At 40.7% G+C, this 27,813-nt stretch overlaps 1 protein-coding gene across 1 annotated transcript in view; it reads left to right on the plus strand.

Annotated features, from left to right (window-relative positions):
- Positions 1-27,134, plus strand: part of LOC116518368 (DNA nucleotidylexotransferase-like) — a 61,963-nt gene extending 34,829 nt beyond the window's left edge. The window contains exons 5-6 of the mRNA XM_032231701.1: positions 4,811-4,894; positions 27,048-27,134. Coding sequence (XP_032087592.1) covers positions 4,811-4,894; positions 27,048-27,134 — 171 coding nt within the window. The remainder of the gene's footprint in view (positions 1-4,810; positions 4,895-27,047) is intronic.
- The last annotated feature ends 679 nt before the right edge of the window (positions 27,135-27,813 follow it).

Genomic DNA, 27,813 nt, shown 5'->3' on the forward strand with positions numbered 1-27,813 from the left:
TTTTTTTCTTGTTTCTTGTCTAAAGGGTCCAGTGGTACTTTATGTCCTGAATAAGGTGGAAAAGTACTTACTGAAATAGTGTAGGTTACCAAGTGAATTTTATAAACTGTTGTGGAAAAATACCTACTTTAAACAAGGAAACGAAGCATTTTTTTTGATTGATGCAATGAAGTATCTTTCATTGGTGAGAACAACTATCGTGATTACTGTGGTCCCAGCCACAATAGCAATAGCAGTTAGACTTATATACCGCTTCATAGGGCTTTCAGCCCTCTCTAAGCGGTTTACAGAGTCAGCTTATCGCCCCCCACAGTCTGGGTCCTCATTTCACCCACCTCGGAAGGATGGAAGGCTGAGTCAACCTTGAGCCGGTGAGATTAGAACCGCTGAACTGCAGATAGCAGTCAGCTGAAGTGGCCTGCAGTACTGCACCCTAACCACTGCGCCACCTCGACCACCTCAAGGTTGCAAAAGAGTCCTGAAATGCTGTAATCGGGGTTATGGGTTATAGTCTCCCAGAATTGTAACATAGAAATTATCCAGAATGCAATATAAATCATAACTGTGATCTTTACAGCTGAATGCAGCATCTAATAACAACATGGGATGACTTAAAGATGTTCTGGTCCAATCCATCTAAATTCTACATTCCTATAAGGGCTCCATGCTCACCCCTTTCTACTGATACTAGAACCTAAACAGTACCCTTTATTGCACCTATATAGCGTGTCCTTTCACACTTGAGACGGGATAACAAGATGGTTTTTGTAATCCATCCTGAAACAGTTACAGAGAACAACTCATCAACTCTTTCAGTCCTTCTGCTCTGCACTGTCTAATATATCTTTCAGACCCATCAATAGCAATAGCAATAGCAGTTAGACTTATATACCGCTTCATAGAGCTTTCAGCCCTCTCTAAGCGGTTTACAGAGTCAGCATATCGCCCCCACAGTCTGGGTCCTCATTTCACCCACCTTGGAAGGATGGAAGGCTGAGTCAACCTTGAGCCGGTGAGATTAGAACCGCTGAACTGCAGATTACAGTCAGCTGTAGTGGCCTGCAGTACTGCACCCTAACCACTGCACCACCTTTATCAAGAAATGATAAAATATTGTTTCTCCTCTCTGTAAGTCTTATCTGGTCTTCCCAATCCAGATTCAGTATTTCAGAGAAGCTATAAATACAAAATTCACTGGAGGAAAAACAACAATTTTGCACACAGGAAAATTCAAGTTTGACACTAGTTACCTATGATGACAACTTACTTTCTTTTTTAGAATTTGAATTTCTTGAGCATATGAAGACTCATTAGGTCATCCATCAATCTGTTCCGCTTGTTTAGGATACTTTACTTGAGTATTTCAAAATCTTTCTCCTTGGTTATGGGAACTAGTGCTACACTTCTTTAAAATAACAGTTATGTTTAAGAGAAAACTTGCTTGAAAACACACCACGTCTTTTCTGTTAGAGTTTGTTGGAGAAATCACATTCAGAAAGCACACAAAGATAACTCTTTCAGCAGGATTCATTAACTTCTTTATATACATAACATGAATAATAAATATACAATATCAACAGTTGATTCTCCAACCTGGTAGTAATTACAGATAAACACAGGCAGAGGAGAGATCAGCAGAGAACTGTTTAAGTTTGATTCAGACTAAATTAGTTCTCTTTCACAGACTCAGAGCCGCATAGTTAAGCCATGCCCAGGTTGCTAGCTGTTTGGCATGGCTCTCATAGAGTTCCTATTGGCTGACCCAGTTGCCATGCCTATACATTGCTATGTCTCTGCCAGTTCATGAATATTCTGACATTTTCATTTTCTGTTTTCTGTTTTTTAAACTACCGTATTTATCGGCGTATAACACGCACCGGCGTATAACACGCACCCCCCATTTTAACACAAAAATTTGAGTAAAAATTTTTTTCATTAAAAATAAATGACTTGGAAGCTCGGAACTTAATGTTGGATTAAAATTTATAACATTAGAACATGAATTATAACATTAACTCCTCTTAAAAGGCAAATATGAAATGAAAAAACACCTCTTTGAGCAAAAAAACTTAATCAGAATCACTGCTTTTTGGAAAACCAAAAACCTCTTCCTCATCTTCACTCTCTCCCTCTTTTTTCCCTTCCTTCCCCCTTCCTCTTGCCTATCAACTTCATCCTCTTTGTCTTTCTGCTCTTTCCCTCTCTTCCCCTTTTCTTCCTACCTCCTTCCTTCTCCCTCCCTTCTTCTTTTTCTTCCTTTCTTCTTCCATCTTCCTCCTTCTCCTTCCATTCTTTCTCCTTCCATCCATCTTTTCTCCTTCCATCTTCTCCCCCCCTCCCTTCTTCTTTTCCTCCCCCCTCCCTCCTTCCTTCCTCTCCTTCCCTTTCTCACACACAGGAAGGGGAGGGGGGCTATCTAGTCGCTTTCACAGCATAATTTCTTTATCTAACTTTTAAAAAACAGTGTGCAAATCAAACGAGATTTTCGTAACCTGCGAAGCACCAAGTTATATTATGTTGTTACAAATTCGCAGCTACTCCATTCTTTCTGATAGGGAACTACATTTCCCAAGATGCCTCAGGTCCTCAAAGCGCTGAACGCAGCTTTGCAATTGACTCCAGCGAGGCCTGGCAGCCGCCGGCTGGGGTGGTTGTCAGGGCGATGCGGAGCGGACGCGCCGTTTGTTACTGCTTCCAGCAATCAAGACGGAGAAGGGAAGCGACTGAAACGGACGCTGGCCTCGCTCTCCTGCTGCGGCTTCTGTTTCAGTAGGGAAGAAAACTTCCTTTCGCTTCCCGAATTTGACTGGGTCCCGGGGCTTCTGCCGGGCGGCAGAAGCCCGGGAAGCGAAAGGAAGTTTTCTTCCCTATTGAAACAGAAGCCGCAGCAGGAGAGCAGGGCTGCTGCCGGCCGTTTCACCTTGCGCAGCGAATTTGACTGGGTCCCGGGGCTTCTGCCACCCGGAGTATCGGCGTATAACACGCAGGCAGGGTTTAAGCTTGCAATTTTAGTTTTAAAACTGCGTGTTATACGCCGATAAATACGGTAGTTTCTAAAGACAGGGAATAGAAGTGTAAAAACTCTAGAGTAAATGTGAAGGAAGGAAATATAATTTTAATAAGCAGAAGGCTTCAGGGATTAAAAAAATGTAAATAAACGAAGCAAAACCCAAATATTAATTCACATATTTTGTAGACAACTGTACAACATTTGAATTAAAAAATGTATTGCAGTCTGATTTTATAGAAATTTGATTTTATGGGATAAATATGGAAATCAGAATATTTTTTTTAAATAACCTTTAGTTCATGTCTTCCTGTCTCCCTAAAATGATAACACTGAAATGGTCAGAAGAATGGGAAGCATGCTTTCAGGAAAGAATCAGCCAAGTTTGTTGAATACAATTTAGGAAGTCTAGACTATAACTGTAATTTATATATTAACTCTAGAGTAAGTATTTAACCCAATGCAATTTATTTCTGAATATTGCTGGAGGCTTCACTGATTCCCTTAATATTGTATGTATTTTGTGTTTCTTTTGACAGTTGCTTCTAATCTCTAGGCAGCTACCAACAAACACATTATAAACTGTAATGTTTCCTGAAAAAGTGCAAACACCTAAAGGTTTTTGTTTTACTCAGGCATCTTCTGTGAGTCAGAAGCAAATGGAATCCACTGTGTGTTTCAATTAAACTTCAACCATCTCTTCTTACAAAGTTATAATTATTAAGGAGACAGTATTAGCTAATGTGATATAGTATTGTACATGCAGCAGAGTCGCTCTGGGTGAACATCCATTACAAAGCTTGTAATGTAATATCACAATATCACATTACTTATGGTTATGTGTGCAGTAATGAGGACCTGGCAGGCTTCCTCATGATTAGTCTATAATATTAGCTCTGAGGAATGTCTTTACTTTAGGATTTTAAAAGTCATTGCAGGACGATATCAATTTATCTTAAATTTATCCTAAATTTATATCGACAGTACATTCATTAAAGTTTATAACAAAGAGTGCTACAATAGATTAAAATAGATAGATGATAGATAGATAGATAGATAGATAGATAGATAGATAGATAGATAGACGATAGACGATAGATAGATAGATAGATAGATAGATAGATAGATAGATAGATAGATAGATAGATAGACGATAGATAGATAGATAGATAGATAGATAGATGATAGACGATAGACGATAGACATAGATAGATAGACAGACAGACAGACAGACAGACAGACACATACAGGGATGGAGGGATGGAGGGATGGATATAAATGATAGATAGACAGACAGACAGACAGACAGACACAGACAGGGATGGAGGGATGGATATAGATGATAGATAGACAGATAGATAGACAGACAGAGATGGATGGATGGATGGATGGATGGATAGATGGATGGATGGATGGACATAGATGATGGATGATAGATTATAGATTGATCTGGAGAGAGAAAGAGAGAGATACAAAGATGGAGACAGACAGACAGACAGACAGACGGATATACATATATATATATATATGATAGATATAGATAGATCAAGAGAGATACAGAGATGGAGAGAAAGATATGTAAAAAGATAGATGATAGATAGATAGATAGATAGATAGATAGATAGATAGATAGATAGATAGATAGATAATAGATAGATAAATAGCTAGATAGATGATAGATAGATAGATAGATAGATAGATAGATAGATAGATAGATAGGATAGATTGATGAGAGATAGATAGATAGATAGATAGATAGATAATTTGGTTTTGCTGTAATAACACTATTTTATATGCATGCAGCAATTTGAACGTGATCTGCGGAGATATGCCAGCCATGAGAAGAAAATGATGTTGGATAATCATGCCTTATACGATAAAACCAAGGTAATGTCTTTTCCTTTCTACCGTCATTACTGAATTCATCAATCATTCCCCTGTTCACTGCCTTTTTCATCCCCCGATCTGTTAAGCAGAAATTAGACCTCTGATTGTCAAATAAATTGAAGGTCAAATAATTGCAATTACCTTGAAATATTTCACATGAGTAGCTTTGTACAGAAAGAGAAAAAAAAAATTAAATAAAGTTTAAAATGTAGAAGTGAGGCTATTTTTTCCTTCCTTTCTAAAGATTAGTAGAAGAGAAGGTTCCTGCCTACTTATTCAATATTTATATGATTTCCTGTTGGCAAATGATGTCCACAGTGAGAAACATGGTATCGACCATGGTATCCTTCTGCGACGACTGCGGGAGGTGGGAGTGGGAGGCACCGTACTGCGGTGGTTCTCTTCCTACCTCTCGGACAGGTCGCAGTCGGTGTTAGTGGGGGGGCAGAGATCGTCCCCTAGGCCCCTAACATATGGGGTGCCTCAGGGCTCGGTCTTATCCCCCCTACTATTTAACATCTACATGAAACCGCTGGGAGAGATCATCCGCAGGCACGGGATCAGATACCATCAATATGCGGACGATACTCAACTGTATCTGTCCGCCCCGTGCCAACTCAATGAAGCGGCAGACGTGATGAACCGAGGCCTGGAGGCTGTTATGGACTGGATGCGGGCTAACAAGCTTGTGCTCAACCCAGAAAAGACCGAGTGGCTGCTGTGTTTCCCTCCCAAAGATTCCACCAATATTCCATCTCTCAGGCTGGGGGGTCAAATTCTATACCCCTCAGAGAGGGTTCGCAACTTGGGAGTCCTCCTAGATCCACAGCTATCGTTTGACCACCACCTAACGGCTGTGGCTAGGGGGGCATTCGCCCAGGTTCGCCTGGTGCGCCAGTTGCGACCCTACCTGAATCGGGAGGCACTCACAACAGTCACTCGGGCCCTTGTGACCTCTAGGCTGGAATACTGCAATGTGCTCTACATGGGGCTGCCCTTGAAGAGCGTCCGGCGTCTTCAGCTGGTACAGAACGCGGCCGCGCGAGCGATTGTGGGTGCACCGCGGTTCACCCACGTTACACCTATCCTCCGCGAGCTGCGCTGGCTACCTGTCGATTTCCGGATGCGCTTCAAGGTGCTATTAGTCACCCATAAAGCCCTGCATGGTAGTGGATCTGGATACTTGAGAGACCGCCTTCTGCCAATTACCTCCCTGCGACCAATTAGATCACACAGATTGGGCCTCCTCCGTATTCCATCGGCCAGCCAGTGTCGGCTGGCAACCACAAGGAGGAGGGCCTACTCAGTAGTAGCCCCGACCCTTTGGAACGAACTCCCCGTGGAGATTCGTACCCTCACCACCGTCCAGGCCTTCCGCACAGCCTTGAAGAACTGGCTAGCCCGTCAGGCCTGGGGACAGAGATAGTTGCCCCTCCCGAATGATGAATGCATGTTGCCTATTGTTTTTTACTACATGTGTCTATGTTATTGTTTGCATTTCCCCCTCCCTGATTTTATGTGAGCCGCCCTGAGTCCCCTCAGGGAAAAGGGCGGCCTACAAATGTCAATAAAATAAAAAAAAAATCAAAAATCAAACACAAATTGTTAACTATGTAGCTTCTACCACCAGGTAACATTCTAGCATTCTGTTTAAATTCAGGTTTCTTGCATATTTATACACAAACAATTAATGGATTTGGATTTGAGCCTAATCCCTTCCTTTTTCCAGCCCCTAGCCTCTTTTCCTTTATTTTATTTCTCTTATTACTATGCGACTCTCACTTGCTTCCTATTGTTACAAGGGCCACGAGACTTAACCTTGAAGGACGGTAGTGAGTGTTAAGTAATTAAATGAACTCGCATAGTCATTCAAACAATTTCGTATTACAGAGAAAATTGCACATATGAAATAAAACATCACTTAGAGAAACACTTCAGAAAGAATATTAATGGAAGAGAATTTCCAGTTAAAGTCAAAGTAGCAATTTAATTTTAAATTCCAATTATATTCTCCGGAACGTAAAATGTGGGTGTTTGAAATCATCGTTAAAATTTACTTCGTCAACCTATAGAATGCTTTTAATTTGATTTAGCTAAATGACTGAGAGAAAGGAAAACTTGTCTCTCAAGTGCTCAGATTAGTAAGTTTTGAATAGAAGCTAAGATCTCAGAGAGTATATAAAAAAAGAAAGGCTTAATTTCTCGTCTTCCTTGTTTCTTAATCCCCCAAAGGAATAAAATAAATAAGATTCAGTTAGCCTTGAAAACAAAGCCTAGCTGAGACGAAAATAATTTTACGCATACTTCATCCAAAGGAAAGAAATGTATTCCTCTGGTAATAGTCCAAAGACTATGGGATGTTTTGGAAACTCGTGGGAACGTTTTCTTCTGAAGCTATACTGATCTGAAAATAGGCCACCTGAGAAGCTGAGAAACACCCAAGTATAATTGTATGATCCTTGCAGCTAGTATTCTGCCCAGCTCGGTGAACCTCCAAACAGACTGGAAACATGAATTAATTCTATTTTATTGTAAGGCTACATTAACAGAATCTTAGCAATAGCAATAGCAATAGCAGTTAGACTTATATACCGCTTCCTAGGGCTTCCAGCCCTCTCTAAGCGATTTAAAGAGTCAGCATATCGCCCCCACAGTCTGGGTCCTCATTTCACCCACCTCGGAAGGATGGAAGGCTGAGTCAACCCTGAGCCAGTGAGATTAGAACCGCTGAACTGCAGATAACAGTCAGCTGAAGTAGCCTGCAGTACTGCACCCTAACCACTGCGCCACCTCGGCTCTACGCATGTAATGATTATAATCTCCTTTCTCAGAATTGAAACACCTTTCCAAAGGTTGGTTATTAAAGTATACATAGGAGTTCATTCCTTAATTTTAGATTTTATCTGGGAAGTAAGGGTAAAAAAGAGATACGGAATTTAGCAGCATACTAAGCAGAATTAAATAAGAATGTCAAATGCGGAAAGCAATGAAAAACGAATAAAAATTTTAAACATTTCCCCATTCTCTTTTCTCTTCTTTCCAATTCCCAAAATGTTGTTACATGATAAGAGTGAAATTTACTCTCCTTTAAAAAAAAAAAATGAAGGCTTCATTTTTTTTTATTAGCTGGGTTCAACTGAGACCCCAATATAACTTAATCATTTCTGATAGAATTATTTCATTTCCTTCACCATTCTGAATGTCCTGCTGTGAACATGCTCCAATTTATCTCCTTTCTTGAAAGAAGTAAACACAACTCTCCAGATATGGCCAGACTAGAGCAGAATAAAGAGCAGTTATTATTTTTTTTATGATCACAATGCTGTATTCCCATAAATACAGCATAAGATAATCCTCAAATGACTTGCACAATTAGCCTATCGCTAGCAATTACCAATCAAGGCCGATTAAATCAAATGTATTTAGCTATAGCCATTGACCAGCAAGATAACCAAATAACAATAATAAGAAGAAAAGTAATGACCAAATGCAATAAAATAATGTAATGGCCATATAAACTCCCCAAGATAGAATATTAAAAACCAGAGAAAAAAGAGAATAAGAATAGAATAAGGGAGAATAAAACAATATCAAATATGATGAGATAGAAATCGAATAACTTACAAATGCTAGAAGAAAAAAGGGCATTTCACAGTGTCATCATCAATGCTTTCATGATGTTTTTTTTTTTAATGTAATTACTATGGATAGAAGCTTAGCAACTCTTTTGAGGTGGCGCAGTGGTTAGGGTGCAGTACTGCAGGCCACTTCAGCTGACTGCTATCTGCAGTTCGGCGGTTCAAATCTCACCGTCGTCGTCAATGTTTCTGTTTTATTCTTATCGAGGACTTATTTTCACTTTGCTTCTTGTTGTACTGATGTTTTAATAGTCTTCTCTGCTCAGAACTGCATATAAGAGATGGGCAGCCATAAAAATTGAACAATCAATCAAATATAATTAGGGAAGCCCGTCCTGTATGAAGCATCCCTCTGGGGTTTTGGACTGTGTATGTACGGAATGGAACAACTCACCATGGCCATGGGACAACTTACCACAGGACAATTCAGTAATTCAATTATTTAAAATAAATAAAAATATTTTAATTTTTGTCATTCACATTTCATTTTGTCCCTGCTTTTGTATCCTTTCTTTAATGATTCTATTTCACAATTCTTTAATATTAGTGAAACTCTTGTTCTGAAGAGAGTTGTCCTACTGCAAATTTGCCATGGTAAGTTTTTCTCTGGTGTGTTGGCCATGGAAAGTTGACCGTGGTGAGTTGGCCATGATGAGTTGACCGTGTTGAGTTGGCCATGATGAGTTGACCGTGGTGAGTTGGCCATGATGAGTTGACCGTGGTGAGTTGGCCATGATGAGTTGACCGTGGTGAGTTGGCCATGATGAGTTGACCGTGGTGAGTTGGCCATGATGAGTTGACTGTGGTGAGTTGGCCATGATGAGTTGACCGTGGTGAGTTGGCCATGATAAGTTGACTGTGGTGAGTTGGCCATGATGAGTTGACCATGGTGAGTTGGCCATGGGATGAGTTGGCCATGGGAGGTTGGCCATTGGGAGTGGTCCTAGCCCATGTATATAGGCTATGACCAGCTTTCTGCAACCTGCTGGCCTCCAAATGTGTTCAAGATGAATACAGTGGTGGGATTCAGCCAGCTCACACCACTTTGGGAGAACCGGTTGTTAACTTTCTGAGCAGTTTGGTGAACTGGTTGTTGGAAGAAATCATTAGGGCAGAGAACCGGTTGTTAAATTATTTGAATCTGACCGCTGGATGAATGCTTTCTATCTGAAGATAAATACATGGTTGAAGCTCAACACATCTGGATAGCAACAAGTTACAGAAAGCGGGTCAAAATTGCCAATAAAAGCATCCTAATTTGTCAAATCTTTTGCTAGCAACTGAGAATGTTTGTGTTGATTTGTTTGTTTTCATACTCTGTTTTATCATCAAAAAAACCAGAAGTGGCTTTACTTGCCAATCTAAAAAAAGGATCTTCAATAGTTCTTTACAAACCTGGAACGCTGCAGACTGGAGTTTGGCAGATGCTAAAATTATGTAGTGCTAACAGAGAAGCAGTCAGTCTTGAGCGAACATATTGATGAATTAAACATGGTACAGCTGCAGTGTTTGGTTTAGATGTCTGCCGTAATGACTGGATTAGCCATAAAGTAAACATAAAGATTCCAAGTTTGTAATATTGATTTCCAATGTGATCAGTGTTGCTCACATAGTCATTACTTCAATTAAACACTGAGTCATTTAAACAGATGTACATTTCCCTCCCTTTAAGTGCTCCCCTTATTTTTATTTCCCTGGGCAGAACAGCAATTACGCTTTCCAAGTCTGGGGATTTATGTTTCTCTGCACCTGGCCTGCTTTAGAAATCAAGAGTTGAAATCATCTTGGTATTTATCCACAATAAAAAGGAATGGCCGTTTGCTGCAATTCACATCAAAGCTTTCTGCAGAAGGATTCAGTTTGATGGCTGGCAATTCGTAACGCAGAGTCACTTTTTATGCAACCAATGTGCATATCCTCTAAATATATATAACATAGCATGGTTAGATGCTTTGGTTTGCTTTTAATGAAACATCAAGAAATCACATGTTCAAGACAATGCACTGGGCAGAACCACCAAAGGCATCAATTCAGCATGTCAGTATAATTGGTACTCTTCAACTATTTTCTTTAACTTCTTATTAAAGCCCCTGCGTCCATTTTTTTTTTACTTTAACTCTGCCAAGATATTTTTAGAAGCTTAGTTCCTAAGATAGCAATAGCAATAGCAGTTAGACATATACCGCTTCATATGGCTTTCAGCCCTCTCTAAGCGGTTTACAGAGTCAGCATATCGCCCCCACAGTCTGGGTCCTCATTTCACCCACCTGGGAAGGATGGAAGGCTGAGTCAACCCTGAGCCGGTGAGATTTGAACCGCCGAACTGCAGATAACAGCTGAAGTGGCCTGCAGTACTGCACCCTAACCACTGCACCACCTTGGCTCTTATCTATCTATCTATCTATCTATCTATCTATCTATCTATCTATCTATCTATCTATTATCTATCTATCTATCTATCTATCTATCTATCTATCTATCTATCTATCTATCTATAGCAATAGCAATAGCAATAGCAATAGCAATAGCAATAGCAATAGCAATAGCAATAGCAATAGCAATAGCAGTTCGACTTATATACTGCTTCATAGGGCTTTCAGCCCTCTCTAAGCGGTTTACAGAGTCAGCATATCGCCCCCAACAACAATCCGGGTCCTCATTTCACCCACCTCGGAAGGATGGAAGGCTGAGTCAACCTTGAGCCGGTGAGATTAGAACCGCTGAACTGCAGATAACAGCTGAAGTGGCCTGCAGTACTGTACCCTAACCACTGCGCCACCTCGGCTCCTCCAATAGACATATTTAGATGAATCTTCATTATTCTTATGAGTAGATGAGTTGTCACTCTCATTGGTTCAAGTACTAGATATGTTATTTGAACCAGAGGCTACGGAGCTGGCTGTAAGGAGGCAGCAGTATATTCTACATTTGACCCTAAACTTTGATGGAGTCAAATTGACTCAGTTTTGGGGAAAAAAAGACATTTTCCAATGATATCAGACCAGAAACAAAACTCGAGGAATTTGCAGCAAGAGCAGGAGTAACAGGACACGTTCGAAAGAGAGGCATGCCAAATTTAAGCGAGAATGGTTTCCCTGGCTCTCATAGATCACACAAGGCAAATTTAGACACTGTTTTTAAAGGCAAGATAACTTACTATAGTCGGAAATAACTCCAATGCTTCTAAATATGTCTATTGGAAGTTTTAGTTGGAGTACAATGGAAGGGAATTTGAAATTGAACAGTTTTCTAGTAATGCTTTGATTGATTTTTTTCTAAGAGTGTTTCTCTTTTTCTTCTTTTTTTCCAGTTGGTTTCTTTCTTTTTTCCTATATATCATATGCATTTGTCTTTTGGACAATTATAAATGGTGGATAATATTAAAATCAGTCAAGATTAGCATGGGTAGCATCCTCTGTAACCCAAATATCTCTTCTCGTAGCAATAGCAATAGCAGTTAGACTTATATACCGCTTCATAGGGCTTTCAGGCCTCTCTAAGCGGTTTACAGAGTCAGCATATCGCCCCCAACAACAATCCGAGTCCTCATTTTACCCACCTCGGAAGGATGGAAGGCTGAGTCAACCTTTGAGCCGGTGAGATTTGAACAGCCGAACTGCAGAACTGCAGTCAGCTGAAGTAGCCTGCAGTGCTGCCTTTAACCACTGCGCCACCTCGGCTCCTCTCTCTCTTTTTTTTTTTCATCCTCTCCCCTCCTCTCTCTTTTATCTTTATTTGTATCATATCTTTGAGAATAATAATACTTTCCCTAAAGTGGCCTACAAGTATTTTGAATACTTGTAAATGAAAATAATAGAATAACATGGCAGAGTTGAAAGGGACCCCAGAGGTCTTCTAGTCCAGCACCCACTCACAGTTACTACTGTTGAGCCAGGTACCATCTATTCTATAATTGCGCATTTGGTTTTTCATGCCTAAATGTAAAACCTTACTTTTCTGTACATTGAATTTCATTTAATTAGATAGAGCCCAGTGTTCAGGTCTGTCAAGATCCTTCTGTATCTTAAGCCTATCTTCTGGAGTCTGTCTGCTGCCAGCTTGGTGTTGTCTGTAAATTTGATGAGTTCTCCTTCTAGCCCCTCCTCCCCATTGGTGAAGATTTTGAAGCGTAATGGGCCTAAGACAGAGCCTTGGGATACCCCACCATTCACTTCCCTCCCTGTAGAGGCATTTCCATTAAGGACTACATGTTGAGTGAGGTTGGTCAGCCAATTACAAATCCATCTGGTGGTGATGCTGTCTAACCCATATTTTTCCATCATTCCAGAGGTGGGTTCCTACCAGTTCGCACCAGTTCGGTGGAACCGGTTCGTCAAATCTACCGAACCGGTTAGAAGAGGTTCCACCAGTGGACCCGGAAAGCAGGCCACGCCTACAGAAGAGGCTCCAACATTTTTTGAAACCCACCACTCACACAAACACGCACACAGAGAGAGAGAGAGAAAGAGAAAGAAAGGAAGAAAGGGAAAAAAAGAAAAAAAGAAAAAAGAAAAAAAGAAAGAAAAAGTGTGTGAGAGAGAGATGAAAGAAAAAAAGGAAAAAGGGACAGAGAGACAAAAGAAAGGAAAGAGAGAGAGAGAATGAGAGAGAGAGAGAGAGAGAAAGAGAGAAAGAAAGAGAAAGAGAGAGAAGGCCTTCTGCCCACACACACTCACAGACAGACAGACAGACAGACAGACAGACTGACACAGAGAGAGAGAGAGAAAGAAAGAAAGGAAGAAATAAATAAATAAATAAATAAAGAAAAAAGAAAGAAAAAGAGTGAGAGAGAGATGAAAGAAAAAAGGAAAAAAGGGACAGAGAGACAAAAGGAAGGAAAGAGAGAGAGAGAATGAGAGAGAGAGGGAGAAAGAGAGAGAGAAAGAAAGAAAGGTAGAAAGAAAGAAAGAAAGAAAGAAAGAAAGAAAGAAAGAAAGAAAACACATGGCCGGCAAGCCACTCCCACAAAGGAGGCCACACCCACAGAGTAGGTTCAAATTTTTTTTGAAACTCACCACTGCATCATTCCTACATAAACAATTAGCTATGGCGGTGGACATAATGGCCCAACTTTAAAGAAGGAAGAGTCTGGTTGATTCATCTTCCTCTGTGACTCTTCCATTTTGCCATAAGAGAAAGTTCTGGTCAATGTGAGCCATTCAAGCCTTGTCTAGAAATTTATACTGACTCCACAAGAAGACTAAAACTATATTGCGATAGACTCTATTCATAGGATTTTGTAGGTTTGCCTTGTGTTTTAAATTTCCTCCCTACCCTACAACTCAAGAAGCCAGGGAGGAGTCAGCCTTGGCCCTTTCCTATCTATTTCCCCAAAGCTTAAGCTTTGTTCTGCCCTTGATGCTTTTGTAGTGGCTTCTGGCCACAGCTGGGTTGCTGCCGGTTCAGCCCGGATTGAGCCGAGGTGGCGCAGTGGTTAGGGTGCAGTACTGCAGGCCACTTCAGCTGACTGCTATCTCCCCACCCCTGCTTCTGACTACTGGTCTCAAGGTCATCCCCATATAGCCTTAGACCAAGTACTTCCAAGAATCTTGTCCTCAACAACGTGGGAATCCATTACAAGTTCATACTTAAAATTGATTCGTTGGATATTGCCATTCTACATGGGGCTGCCCTTGAAGAGTGTTCGAAGACTTCAGCTAGTCCAGAATGCAGCCGTGTGAATGATTGTGGGTGCACCCAGGTACACCCATGTTACACCTATCCTCCGCAAGCTGCACTGGCTACCCATTGGTCTCCGGACACGCTTCAAGGTGCTAGTCGTTACTTATAAAGCCCTGCATGGCATCGGACCTGGGTACCTGAGAGACCGCCTCCTGCCAATTACCTCCCAAAGACCAATTCGATCGCACAGGCTTGGCCATCTCCGGGTTCCATCTACCAGCCAATGCCGGCTGGCGACCCCCCCGGGGGAGGGCCTTCTCTGTTGTTGCTCTGGCCCTCTGGAACGAGCTCCCCGTGGAGATCCGGACCCTTACTACCCTCCCGGCCTTCCGTAAAGCTACTAAGTCCTGGCTGTTCCGACAGGCTGGGGGCTGTTGAAATATCCAGCCCCGCCTCAATTGTGAATGTTGTGCATTTTTAAATTCTTTGTATTGTCTTATTTATTTCCCTTTCCCTGTTTATTGTGAGCCGCCCGGAGTCCTTCGGGAGTGGGCGGCATACAAAACTAATAAACAACAAACAAACAAACAAACAAACAGCAACATTTTAAGTTCTTTTTGCATATGGTTTGAAACTGCAATTCGAAATGGCAATAACATATTTTAAAATCGGGATCAACGTGGAGCTCCACTACAGACCAAATGCTTTTATTCTAAACATGCTAGAAATGCAATTGTCTTTGTTTTATTCCCAGATTTATTTATTTTTTTTAAAAAAAAGCTAATTGCTTTGTTTTCTTCCTTCGGTTGGGTTTTGACGGGGAAAGAAGACTCAATAGGTGGCCTTCATTTCTATGCACAGTTCCACAGTCAAGTGAGCAAATCTGCTTGTGCATAGTTTAAGGGATTTTCTACATGAGTTGTACTTCATTATGCAAACTGAACGTAGAACTCTTGACAGACAAATTAATTTACAGTTAGTATTTTTCAAACCAGGTTCTGCATTCCCCCACTCCTCATATTTATTTATTTATTTAGCGTATGGCGTATCATATATGGATTTAGCAATATATATTAACATTTCATCTAGATTAGTAGAACCCAGTAAAATATAAATGTTAAAATGATCTATGTTCCAATACCAAGGCCTACGCCATCCAGCCACCGAAGCGCAGCATTGTTTATATATATCAAAAATCAGACTCTGGACCAGTATATGCCCTCGGCTTACAGCTGGTCACGATATGATCTAGAGTTTGATGTGGGACCTCCATCAAACGCCCCATAAGCTTATGAGTAAAATATGTTTTTTTTTAAACCATAAAACAATTTTAAAGAAAACCACTTGTGATTTGCAGCCCAGATGAAAATGATAGATCAACACAAACATTGCACAGGTTAAACCACACGCCAAAATTCCTAGGTCTTGGGATGAAAGGCCAACAGGGTCAGGGACCATCAAGTTCTTAGGAAAGGATGTTGAAAAGAACATGTGCCATGACAGAAAAGGCTCTTTAATGAAATGGGGACTCAGGTAAAATAGCATTAAAACATGGTGAGCATATAAATATTTTGGAAGCGAGTGAGAATCATCCAGATGGATATATTTTTTTATTAACCTGGATTTCAGGATTTCCAGAAATTTGTCAATCTACTGTTGTACTTCTTTTTAATAATGGCTTAATAAATTAGGATACCTATTCCTAAATTGTTGTTGTTGGTTGCGAAGTCATGTCCAACCCATCGCAACCCCATGGACAACATTCCTCCAGGCCTTCCTGTCCTCTACCATCCTCTGGAGTCCATTTAAGTTGACACAGACTGCTTCAGTGACTCCATCCAGCCACCTCATTCTCTGACATCCCCTTCTTCTTTTGCCCTCCATCGTTCCCAGCATTAGGCTCTTCTCTACCGAGTCCTTCCTTCTCATTAGGTGGCCAAAGTATTTGAATTTCCTCTTCAGGATCTGGCCTCCTAAAGAGCAGCCTGGGTTGATCTCCTCTAGGACTGAACGATTTGATCACCTTGCAGTCCAAGGGACTCACAGGAGTCTTCTCCAGCACCAGAGTTCAAAGGCCTCAATTCTTTGGCGCTCAGCCTTCCTTATGGTCCAACTTTCATAGCAATACATTGCAACTGGGAAAACCATCGCCTTGACTATTTTCAAATTCCTTGTTCAGAGTTTGCGATAATCTTATTTGAAAGAGTGATGGCTTTCCTTCCGATACATTTGTCAATATATTTTCTTGCTGGATTTGGGGTAGATTAGATTTCAGAGCTGGAGCTATGCGTGCGTATTTGTATGAAATAATGCTAGTTAAATATAAAATTTACATTTGCTGCGTAGTGTAATGCCGGAGGCAAATTCAATTGTTTACTCATGCAGACTATTTTATCGAAGTGAAAAACATACAAATATTACAATCCAACACATGATTGCTTTTTCCCCATTTTGATACAACACATTAAAAAAAACAAAACCATGCTGTCATCCCATTTTCCTTTTTGGATTTTACCTTTTATTTCATCTCTGCTATAGCTCTGATGACCTGCAGTTGCCCTGCCTCCCATACGTTCAGTGAAGATGCTTTCCTTGTCAGCCAATTATCCATCTACATATTTCATCTCTAATAAAAGCCATAACTGCAATGCTATTGGATTTGCTCTGCCGCTTTATGACCCTTTTATTACTGTGTGTGCTTTTTTCTCTTTATTTTCCCATTTGAAATCATTTTTAGGAGAAGCTGTAATGTCTGTCCTTTCAGAAAAGTTTTGGGTACCAAATATGATCGGGACACGTATTAGGTCTTTTCAGAGGTTCCTGGTAGAACTCATCGGAGACGAGTCTCAACTTGATTTATTGCTGTTGCATAGATTGATAATCAAATTAATTTTATCTTGCGTTCACATCCAGAGTGTGAACTGTGCAAAAACCTGGACAAAATTTTTAAAAGGAAGCCTGAGGGCAATGAATTTTATCCCCCTTTAGGTAATAGCAAATAGTCCAGAGCAGTGTTTCACAGAACCTCAGCAGCTTTAAGATTTGTGGACTTCAACTCCCAGAAGTCCACACTTCTTAAAGTTGCTGAGGTTGAGAAATGTTGGGCTAGAGAATTTTGCTGCCCGCAGAGCCGATACCTACTTGTGCTGGATAAGTTTGACGGAGCAATGGGACATAGTCATATACTTGCTCCCATATAAAGTCCCTCAATCCCATTTGAAGAAGAGATTGGACAACCATTTGTCTGAAATGGTATAGGGCTTCCTGCCTGAGCAGGGGGTTAGGCTAGCCCAGTGGTTCCCAAACTTGGCAACTTTAAGACTTGTGGACTTCAATTCCCAGAATTCTCCAGCCAGCTCTGGCTGGAGAATTCTGGGAGTTGAAGTCCACAAGTCTTAAAGTTGCCAAGATTGGGAACCACTGGGCTAGAAGATCCCCGGGGTCCCTTCCAACTCTGCCATTCTGTTATTGTATTATTTTTATCTACAGTTACTCATAATACTTACAGGCCACTTATTATTCTCAAAGATATGATACAAATGATCGTAAGAAAGATAAGATGATAGATAAGATAAAAGATAAAGGTATTTGGATTACAGAGGATGCTACCCATAGCAATAGCAATAGCAGTTAGACTTATATACCGCTTCATAGAACTTTCAGCCCTCTCTAAGCGGTTTACAGAGTCAGCATATCGCCCTCACAGTCTGGGTCCTCATTTCACCCACCTTGGAAGGATGGAAGGCTGAGTCAACCTTGAGCCGGTGAGATTTGAACCGCTGAACTGCAGATAGCAGTCAGCTGAAGTGGCCTGCAGTGCTGCACCATAACCACTGATGGATGGATGGATGGATGGATGGATGGATGGATGGATGGATGGATAGATAGATAGATAGATAGATAGATAGATAGATAGGAGATATGAATAGATAGACAGACAGATAGATAGATAGACAGACAGAGATATAGAGATAGATAGATAGATAGATAGATAGATAGATAGATAGATAGATAGATAGCAATAGCAATAGCAATAGCAATAGCAATAGCAATAGCAATAGCAATAGCAATAGCAATAGCAATAGCAATAGCAGTTAGACTTATATTCCGCTTCATAGGGCTTTCAGCCCTCTCTAAGCGGTTTACAGAGTCAGCATATCGCCCCCAACAACAATCCGGGTCCTCATTTTACCCACCTCGGAAGGATGGAAGGCTGAGTCAACCTTGAGCCAGTGAGATTAGAACCGCTGAACTGCAGATAACAGTCAGCTGAAGTGGCCTGCAGTGCTGCACCATAACCACTGATGGATGGATGGATGGATGGATGGATGGATGGATAGATAGATAGATAGATAGATAGATAGATAGATAGATAGATAGGAGATATGAATAGATAGACAGACAGATAGATAGATAGACAGACAGAGATATAGAGATAGATAGATAGATAGATAGATAGATAGATAGATAGATAGATAGATAGATAGATAGATAGCAATAGCAATAGCAATAGCAATAGCAATAGCAATAGCAATAGCAGTTAGACTTATATTCCGCTTCATAGGGCTTTCAGCCCTCTCTAAGCGGTTTACAGAGTCAGCATATTGCCCCCAACAACAATCCGGGTCCTCATTTCACCCACCTCGGAAGGATGGAAGGCTGAGTCAACCTTGAGCCAGTGAGATTAGAACCGCTGAACTGCAGATAACAGTCAGCTGAAGTGGCCTGCAGTACTGCACCCTAACCACTGCGCCACCTCGGCTCTAATGCTAATTGTGCATTAGACCCATGCTAATTGTGACTAATTAGCATTAACCCATGCTAATTGTGACTAATTTTAATATCATCACCCATTTATAGTTGTGCAAAGAATAAATGTATATGATAAATAGGAAAAAAAGATAGCAAGGGAAAAAGAAGAATTCTGTTCTGTTCTGCTCTATTCTAATTCTAATTCTATTCTATTTCTATGTACTATTTCTATTTTAGACAGCATGGGGGGCTAAAGCACAGTCTTGCAGAACCTCACCACAAAAATGCCATGTAGTTGACCAGAAATTGTTGAGTATCATCTGGAGAAAGAACTACTACAAGGTTCTAAGGTTATCAGATCTTCTTTTAGCGATAGCACTTAGATTTATATTCTGCTTCACAATGCTTTACAGTCTTCTGTAAGCAGATTACAGAGTCGGCATTTCCCCACCAACAAACTGGGTCCTGGGAAGGATGGAAGGTTGAGTCAATCTTGAACCGGTGAGAATTGAACTGCTGGCAGCTGGCAGAATTAGCCTGCAATACTGCGTTCTAGCCACCGTGGCTTTATTACAATATCCTGGCAGCAGGTTTTGAAGAAGCCCGGGCCAGAAGAATAAATATAACGTCACTTTCAGCGGTTCAAAGAGCCGAGGTGGCGCAGTGGTTAAATGCAGCACTGCAGGCTACTGCTAGATCAGCAGTTCAGCAGTTCAAATCTCACCGGCTCAGGGTTGACTCAGCCTTCCATCCTTCCGAGGTGGGTAAAATGAGGACCCAGATTGTTGGGGGCAATATGCTGACTCTCTGTAAACCGCTTAGAGAGGGCTGAAAGCCCTATGAAGCGGTATATAAGTCTACTGCTATTGCTATTGCTATTTCCCTTCTCAGCAAAGATCATGCCATGGGCCATCAAGGCAATTTCAGTGCCAAAAACCAGCCCAAACTCTTGATGGAAATGAATCAAGCAAATTATTCTTGAGCGAAGAGACTTTCGGGCTTCTCTCCAATTGATCATTTAGCGATCTTCACCCCAGGCTTGTAAGTTGCCACATTACGATCTCCCTTTTAAATGTTTCTGCTCGGTATTATTCATTCTTCAGTGCTTTAGGAGATATACTGCCAAATTTTGCAGACTCAGAGGATTGAAATGAGTATGAGAACAAGGGGTAAAAATCCTCTCGAAGTGCTATTTTGGGAGTTGCAGGAAAGTGAATGTCAATAAAGATATTTCTGCAATAGGGTGTGATTTGATCATTCCATCTACTCAAAGTGCATCTCTACAAGCTTAATTTATGTGTGCAAAAGATATCAAAAGTACACGGACGGAATTGTGCTCCTTGATTAATTCCCAGCTCTCCCAGGTTTCTCCATGCACCAGTGCATACCTACCCAGAACTTCCAAAATTTCTACCAAGGCTCAACAGAGACTATACTCTTATTCTGTGTCAGAGAGAGAAGCAAGGGTGTCTTCAGTGGGGAGAAGGGAGTTTAAAAAAGGGAATATGAGCCAAGGTGGCACAGTGGTTAAATGCAGCACTGCAGGCTACTGCTAGATCGGCAGTTCAGCGGTTCAAATCTCACCGGCTCAGGGTTGACTCAGCCTTCCATCCTTCCGAGGTGGGTAAAATGAGGACCCGGATTGTTGGGGGCAATATGCTGACTCTCTGTAAACCGCTTAGAGAGGGCTGAAAGCCCTATGAAGCGGTATATAAGTCTACTGCTATTGCTATTGCTAATATGAATGGAGACCTATCTCCTTTTTAAACCCCCATTCTCACAGATATTTCTGACCCAAACCTTGCTGTGATTTGCTGAATTTTCCCCCCTGTTTTCTGCAACATGGAATTGACTTTCCTTGTCAGTGAACAAAAAGATCTGCTTCTGAGGACATGAGCCTTTTTAGAAGAGTATGAAACAACATAACAAGAGTTTATTTCAAGAGGAGGTTTAGTAAACTTCCATGTTTGCTTAGATGCAGTAGTCTTAGCCATTTTCTCGTATCACAGAGATTGTCTTTACTTTTTTCTTACTTTACTTTTCTCTCTTGGTTTGTGAGTATAATGAATGCTTTCAGATCTGTGATCCAGAAGGGTTGCATTTAGCTCATGTAACAAGCCAATGGCTTCTGGCCAAAGTCTATAAATGGTCCATACTATTAATAGGAATCATTAAACAAGAACCTTCCATTACATTCGTTTTTAAATTTTTAGGAGAAATAAATCCAGCATAGTAGCAAACTGTCTGGGTTTTTACTTTTTATTAAATACTATCTGATAACCTGGCGTTGCCCAGATATTTATTTATCCTAATCCATACATTTGTCCTCATAAATAATCCCAAACCAAATGTAATTTCTTATGTTGGAATTTCCCCCTTACCAGAGGGAGCCCCTTGGGGAGTACTGTGAAGCCGTTACCATGGCAACTCCACTGCACTACAGTAGAAGCCATTTCACGGCAGTACGGTAGAAGACTGTATCTTAACAGAACACACACCCAGAGGGGTGTTAGAGGTGTCTTACCCCCCACAGTATTTATTTCCAGAGAGTAAAGTCATCTGTGTACCAAGTTTGGTTGAAATTGCTCAAGGGGTTCTAGAGTTATGCTGAAACACACACACACACACAGAGCACCATTTATATATAGATAGATTTATAATCTAATACATTCCTGAATCCACAAATACTGAACTGCTATATCTTTTCCATTTTTATTTCAATTTATTTCCTGATAAATGTTTTAATTGTTATCCCAATGGATCATGGTAGAATGTTACAGTAGGGAGGGGAGTGAAGAAATTGGCATGATTGGCAGTCTTGCAGGGGAGGAAGTCTTGGAGACTTGTCCTCCCCGCCCCGCCCCCCCCAAAAACCCCTGAAACATTTATCTGGCAGTCCCCAAATAAATGCAGCCAATCTGGCAAGACTCTTGTAAATAGGCAGGCAACCCTGATCAGCTCAGAGAATTATTATGGTTCTTTGCGCCTGAGCGGGATAGATTTCCCCCCCCTAAACTCTTCAATCCCATTTTTAAATATATAACTTGACTGTCGTGTAACTTACGTGTATGAAACAAAGTTCAATTCTTTTTTCTTGCCAGGCCTTAGCTGGACTACCACTTAGTTGGACTGGTGAGATATTGTTGTTGTGACATTTATAATCCTTCATTGTCTAATGCAGTGTTTCTCAACCTTGGCAACTTGAAGATGTCTGGACTTCAACTCCCAGAATTCCCCAGCCAGTGTTTCTCAACCTTGGCCACTTGAAGATGTCCGGATTCGCTGGCTGGGGAATTCTGAGAGTTGAAGTCCGGACATCTTCAAGTGGCCAAGGTTGAGAAACACTGGTCTAATATTTATGTTGCCATGACTGCTGATCAATAACATATATTTGGTGTATTCTGATAAAGAAGAAATCAAAGCACCTTTTCATTCTTAAGGGGAGACCTGAAGCTTTGTGTTTATGATTTGGAGGAACAGAACCTAGATGTTCTAGCAATTAATGAGAAAGTCTTTATTTCTTCTAAAAGTCTCACTGTCATCTTTGGTTTCGATTACGCGCCTACCAATAATTGCATTATTTTCCCATTCTCTCTTATTCATTAAAAACCTAGTTAATGCCTGACATATATATTCTCATTAGTGATTATTACCACCTGGAAGTTGATAATTTACAAGCCAGTTGGATTATACGGCTTCATAGGCACTGCGTTTTTATGAACTTCTGCTAGAACACTGAGTGGTCTCCATGGCTCATAAATCATGTAGTCAATGTTGTTTTAGATATTTCAACATGTTGGGCTTCCGGGGGGAGGAGCCTGCCGTCGCCGGTGGCTCAACGGAGCTGCCCTCAGAGTTCTGGTTCGTATATCTACAAGATCGATAGATATCTCTTCTTTCAGGCAAGAAAGAAGCAGGGAGGAATTCAGTCGTTAGAATCCTCTTTGTAGTTCACAGCTTTTTTTTCTTTTTGGCTGTGAACGGAGAAGAGGTTCAACAAAAGCTGAGTTTTTTTTATTTTTTACTCCGGCCAGATCTTCTCAGCTGTTTTTTTTTCCAGCTCAAGGCAGGTCGCCCCCCCCCCTCAGGACAAAACTAAGTTACTTAAAATCAATCCGAGCAGCGACCATTCCTGAGAACCCTTTCTATTATTATTCAAGATATTTCAACATGTTGAACTTTGCATAATCAACATAGGGTATCCGTTAACCCCCCTTTTTATATCAGAAGAAAATGTCATTGAGTCATAAGCAGGTTAAGTAGTTGATGTGCACACTTGGTGGTTGTGTAGTCTTTTGATACAATGCTCTCCAAAATTGTCAACCACTCCATTGGCATATGCAGCAAAAGAAAACCCTGGGATGTTATTTTGCCAAGAGTATAACTTTACTGATAATTCCACACAGGCACAGAAGAACGTTGATGGCCAGGTGGCTAAGCCGAAGGCGGGCCGGTGCCTGTGGCGTAGTGGGGACTCCTGTCTTCCGGGTGAGATCCTTCGCCCACCACACAGGTTCCCCTGCTGGCTGAGCAGAGCTTCTTCGTGAATTGCATCCTATAGCCCGCCTTTTCTATAGGGCTTAGCCAGCTATGGATCCTGTTGGATTCCACAAACCCTGCTTCCCGTAATACAGGAGCCAGTCAGGGTTTTCCTGGGCAAAATCGGGGGAGAGGGCTGCCTCACCAGCCATCAACCTCACCGCACGTCACTGTCTATGAGCTGGCGGAAAAGGAATGTATTGTACTGTACAATACATTGCTTTTCTGCCAACTCATAAACAATAGGAATGTATGCAAATGCAACATATGGAAGTCAGCTGGATGGATTTTTTTTTTAATAGTGCTGCTACAGTTATTGCATATCCATTCTTCCAAAGAGCTCGGTTCATTGGCCCAGTTGGCCTCCATACTTCCCTGTGTCTGTTTTAGACTTTTATCCTCACTCTTTGCAACTGTTTCACAGCTCATGGTTATTCCATTTTCTGTGGCTCGTTTCCACTGACTTATGAATGCCTCCCTTTCCTACTTCCTGGATTCAAATTATTTTGAATGGGAATTAACATTTGCTGACTTGATTCCTACATTTCCAGGGATTGGTTCAGACAGAACCCACCACTTATGTGATCCTTCCGTTTGGTGAAAGTGTGGACATCTATGCTTCTCTGAACGTCAATCATGAGGACGCATTCCCCCTTCTGTCATGGGGAATGCATCCGTATTTTGACACCGAACCAACTGGAAATGAATGAATCAGAAGTTTGAATAAAATGCATCCAAATCTCAGATTCCATGCTGTTGACATTGCAGTCCATGGAGCTTAATATATATATAAAAAACCCTCCTCTTTGAGATTGATTTTCATTATAGACACTTCATTTAACGACACATCAAATCTCTAGCCAGGATGGAACAGCCATGGTAGTAATTTCCAGCTATGAACTCACAGAGATTATTGCAGTTTTAACTTGTGTGTGTAATTTGAAACGGTGACTTTAAAGTAATTCATGATGATAGCTTTGTGGCTTGAAAAACATTTAGACTTGATTGGGCTAAAGTTGGGCTAAAAAACCTGCAGAAAGCAACGTCCTATTGAAACATGACAGGAAACAAAAAATCTGTAATGACTTTCTTGCTTGAAGGATCAATCCATATTTTGTTAATTCAGTTTGAAAATGCTCTTTTTGTGTTCTTTAATTTGCACATTATTCTGGATTCTCTAAACCCAGGGCTGGATCTACCTGAGCTAGTGATAAATGGAAATGGAAGGAAAGGATTGGAAATCTATTTGTTCTTGTCTCTTTAATGGTAGAGAGTTCTGTGGTAGTTAAATGTCATATATTTCAAATGATAATTTGAAGAGCCGAGGTGGCGCAGTGGTTAAATGCAGCACTGCAGGATACTTCAGCTGACTGCAGTTCTGCAGTTCGGCTGTTCAAATCTCACCGGCTCAAGGTTGACTCAGCCTTCCATCCTTCCGAGGTGGGTAAAATGAGGACCCGGATTGTTGTTGGGGGCGATATGCTGACTATGTAAACCGCTTAGAGAGGGCTGAAAGCCCTATGAAGCGGTATATAAGTCTGACTGCCATTGCTATTGCTATTGCTAATTTGGGCAGGGCTGGTTAAAACTATTGGTTATGAAAAGGAAGTCAAAAAAGTGTCCATAGGGGTGAAATGGCTCAGTCTGATAAAAACAGCATCACTCGCACATGATATAAGCCCTACTCCTAACCCTAGGAGCCGAGGTGGCGCAGTGGTTAGGGTGCAGCACTGCAGGCCACTTCAGCTGACTGTTATCTGCAGTTTGGCCGTTCAAATCTCACCGGCTCAGGGTTGACTCAGCCTTCCATCCTTCCGAGGTGGGTGAAATGAGAATCCAGATTGTTGGGGGTGATATGCTGACTCTGTAAACCGCTTAGAGAGGGCTGAAAGCCCTATGAAGCGGTATATTTAAGGTGGCTCAGTGGTTAAATGCAGCACTGCAGGCTACTGCTAGATCAGCAGGTCAGCGGTTCAAATCTCACCGGCTCAGGGTTGACTCAGCCTTCCATCCTTCCGAGGTGGGTAAAACGAGGACCCAGATTGTTGGGGGCAATATGCTGACTCTCTGTAAACCGCTTAGAGAGACCTGAAAGGCCTATGAAGCGGTATATAAGTCTACTGCTATTGCTATATAAGTCTAACTGCTATTGCTATTGCTATTGCTACTCATTTGTAAGAGGCATTGTGATGTTGTAGTAGTGGAAAGCATAAACGGACTGATAAATATGTGTCCATGTGACTCCATACAGCCTTGTAAGTCCAATGGGTCAGAGATGAAGTCTATACTTTCTACACACATATAGTCTATACCACAGAGGGTGAATCTTTTTGGCACCGAGTACCCAAACCGAAATGTATGTACATGTGTGTGTGTGTGTGGGTGTACGCACACCAGAGCATCAGAAACCCAAAGAGCAGCTAGCCGGTGCATGCATGCCTGTTTTTTGGGCATTTTTGGCCTGAAAATGGCACAAAAAACAGCCTGAAAATTGCCCGGAAGATGATCTGGGGTTTGGCCATTTTTTTTGGCTGTTTTCAGGCCATTTTCTGGTGCTCCGGCACCTGTGAAGAACAGCTAGCAAGTTCAATCCTAGGTAACAGCAGTTATTTCTCTCTCTGGGGCAATGAGTAATTGTTTGCTGTGAACTCCACATAGGCATCAGGAAGAGCATCCGGCCAATAAATGCTCAACCACATTCAGTTGCCTGATTCTACCCCGCTGCAAGGGATTACAGGGTTAAAAGAAAAAAAAATGAATGCATTCTTATTTATAACTAATTAATATTATTAATGTATTCAGCTTACTCAGATGTCAACTTTACACTCAGTTTAAGGATTATTATGTCTATTTATCCCCCTTCCCTTGTCTGTTGTGAGCTGCCCGGAGTCCTCCGGGAGTGGGCGGCATACAAGACAAATAAAATGAATAAAATGAAAGAAATTGGACACATTTAAAAAAATGGCAAAGATACTGGAAAATCCTATTTTGCATTCAGGAATTGCTTCTTGGGTAATTATGGAAAACTACATTTGTGTGCTATTTGAACATTTAAGCCACATTTGTAGGTTATATTTAAAAAAGCAAGTTGTGCTTCAATACAGTATGAAATTTGGGCTTGGTGAAATTGCAATCACATATTGATTAAAATGTTAATTAAAATTGTTCACTTCATGCTTCTTGTTCCTTATTGATCAGTGAAGCTATAATGAGAACTACAGAAATGGAATTCGTAGTCTGAAATCGTTTGCCAAACAGGCATTTTGTATTAAGTGTACTTAAAGGTCAATGAAAATATATGTTACCTAAATGCAATATTTATGAAATAATTGATTGAAACGAAGCAAGAGTTCTGCAGAGACCTAATTGATGCCGTATTAAAAATATGACATCTTAGGAGGAAAAAAACCCCAATCCTGTTGATTTGCTTTTCTGTATTCATGTACTTTGCAGAATAAAAACACATTTTTCATTTGGAATGTTGACAGTCAGATTATCAAATTTTTGCCAAGATCAAGGGAAATGCTAAGTACATTAATTATGGGGTAGTTATTTCAGAAATGGTCTCCTTTTATTTAAACTGAACTTTTCTCTCCTTCCAGAGAATTTTTCTGAGTGCTGAAAATGAGGAAGAAATATTTTCACACCTTGGCTTGGAGTACCTTGAACCCTGGGAAAGAAATGCCTAAAGAAAATAAGATTTTATCATTTCACTGTTTCAAAGCAAAGTTTTCTTTACCTGCAGAGCATATCTTTATTATTATTACTTAGAAAGAAGAAAGAGCTTAAATACACCATGGATATTTGTTGTAGGTGTGGATTTCCTTAGAATAGTTGGCAATTGATATTTTGAAATGTTTTCTTTGTTCTAATTTCCTGCTCCTGTGATAACCATGCAATCAAATGGAAAGGACTGGCAGGAAGTCATGATGAGATTGCTAAATCATGCATATTTTAAAATGAATGTCTGTGGAGTGACTTTCAACTTGGTGTCCTCCAGATGTACTTCCAGATGCAGCTTTTAGAATTCCTGCCCTCTAACAGACCGAAATAATAGAACGCTATCCTACTGCTTTTTCAGCTTATTAATGTTTAATGCTTCCTTGTTTTTAGTTTTAATAACTACTTGAATAAGAAATAAATAGCTAACTATGCAAAAATAATTAATACCCCCCAAAATACTCTAATTTCAACTGTTCCAAATAACTTTATGCAAACAATATACAAAAAAGAACTCATGGTTTGCAAACATGATATAAATGTTAGTAAAGAATTTTTTAGTAAAGAAATTAGTTTGGCTAATGGAACTTTTACTAATTTGAAAGTTATACACTAACTTTTCTATTAATGCAGTGGTCCAAATTCTCT

The sequence above is a fragment of the Thamnophis elegans genome, chromosome 15 (genome assembly GCF_009769535.1).
Source record: "Thamnophis elegans isolate rThaEle1 chromosome 15, rThaEle1.pri, whole genome shotgun sequence".
Classification (NCBI taxonomy): Eukaryota; Metazoa; Chordata; class Lepidosauria; order Squamata; family Colubridae; genus Thamnophis; species Thamnophis elegans.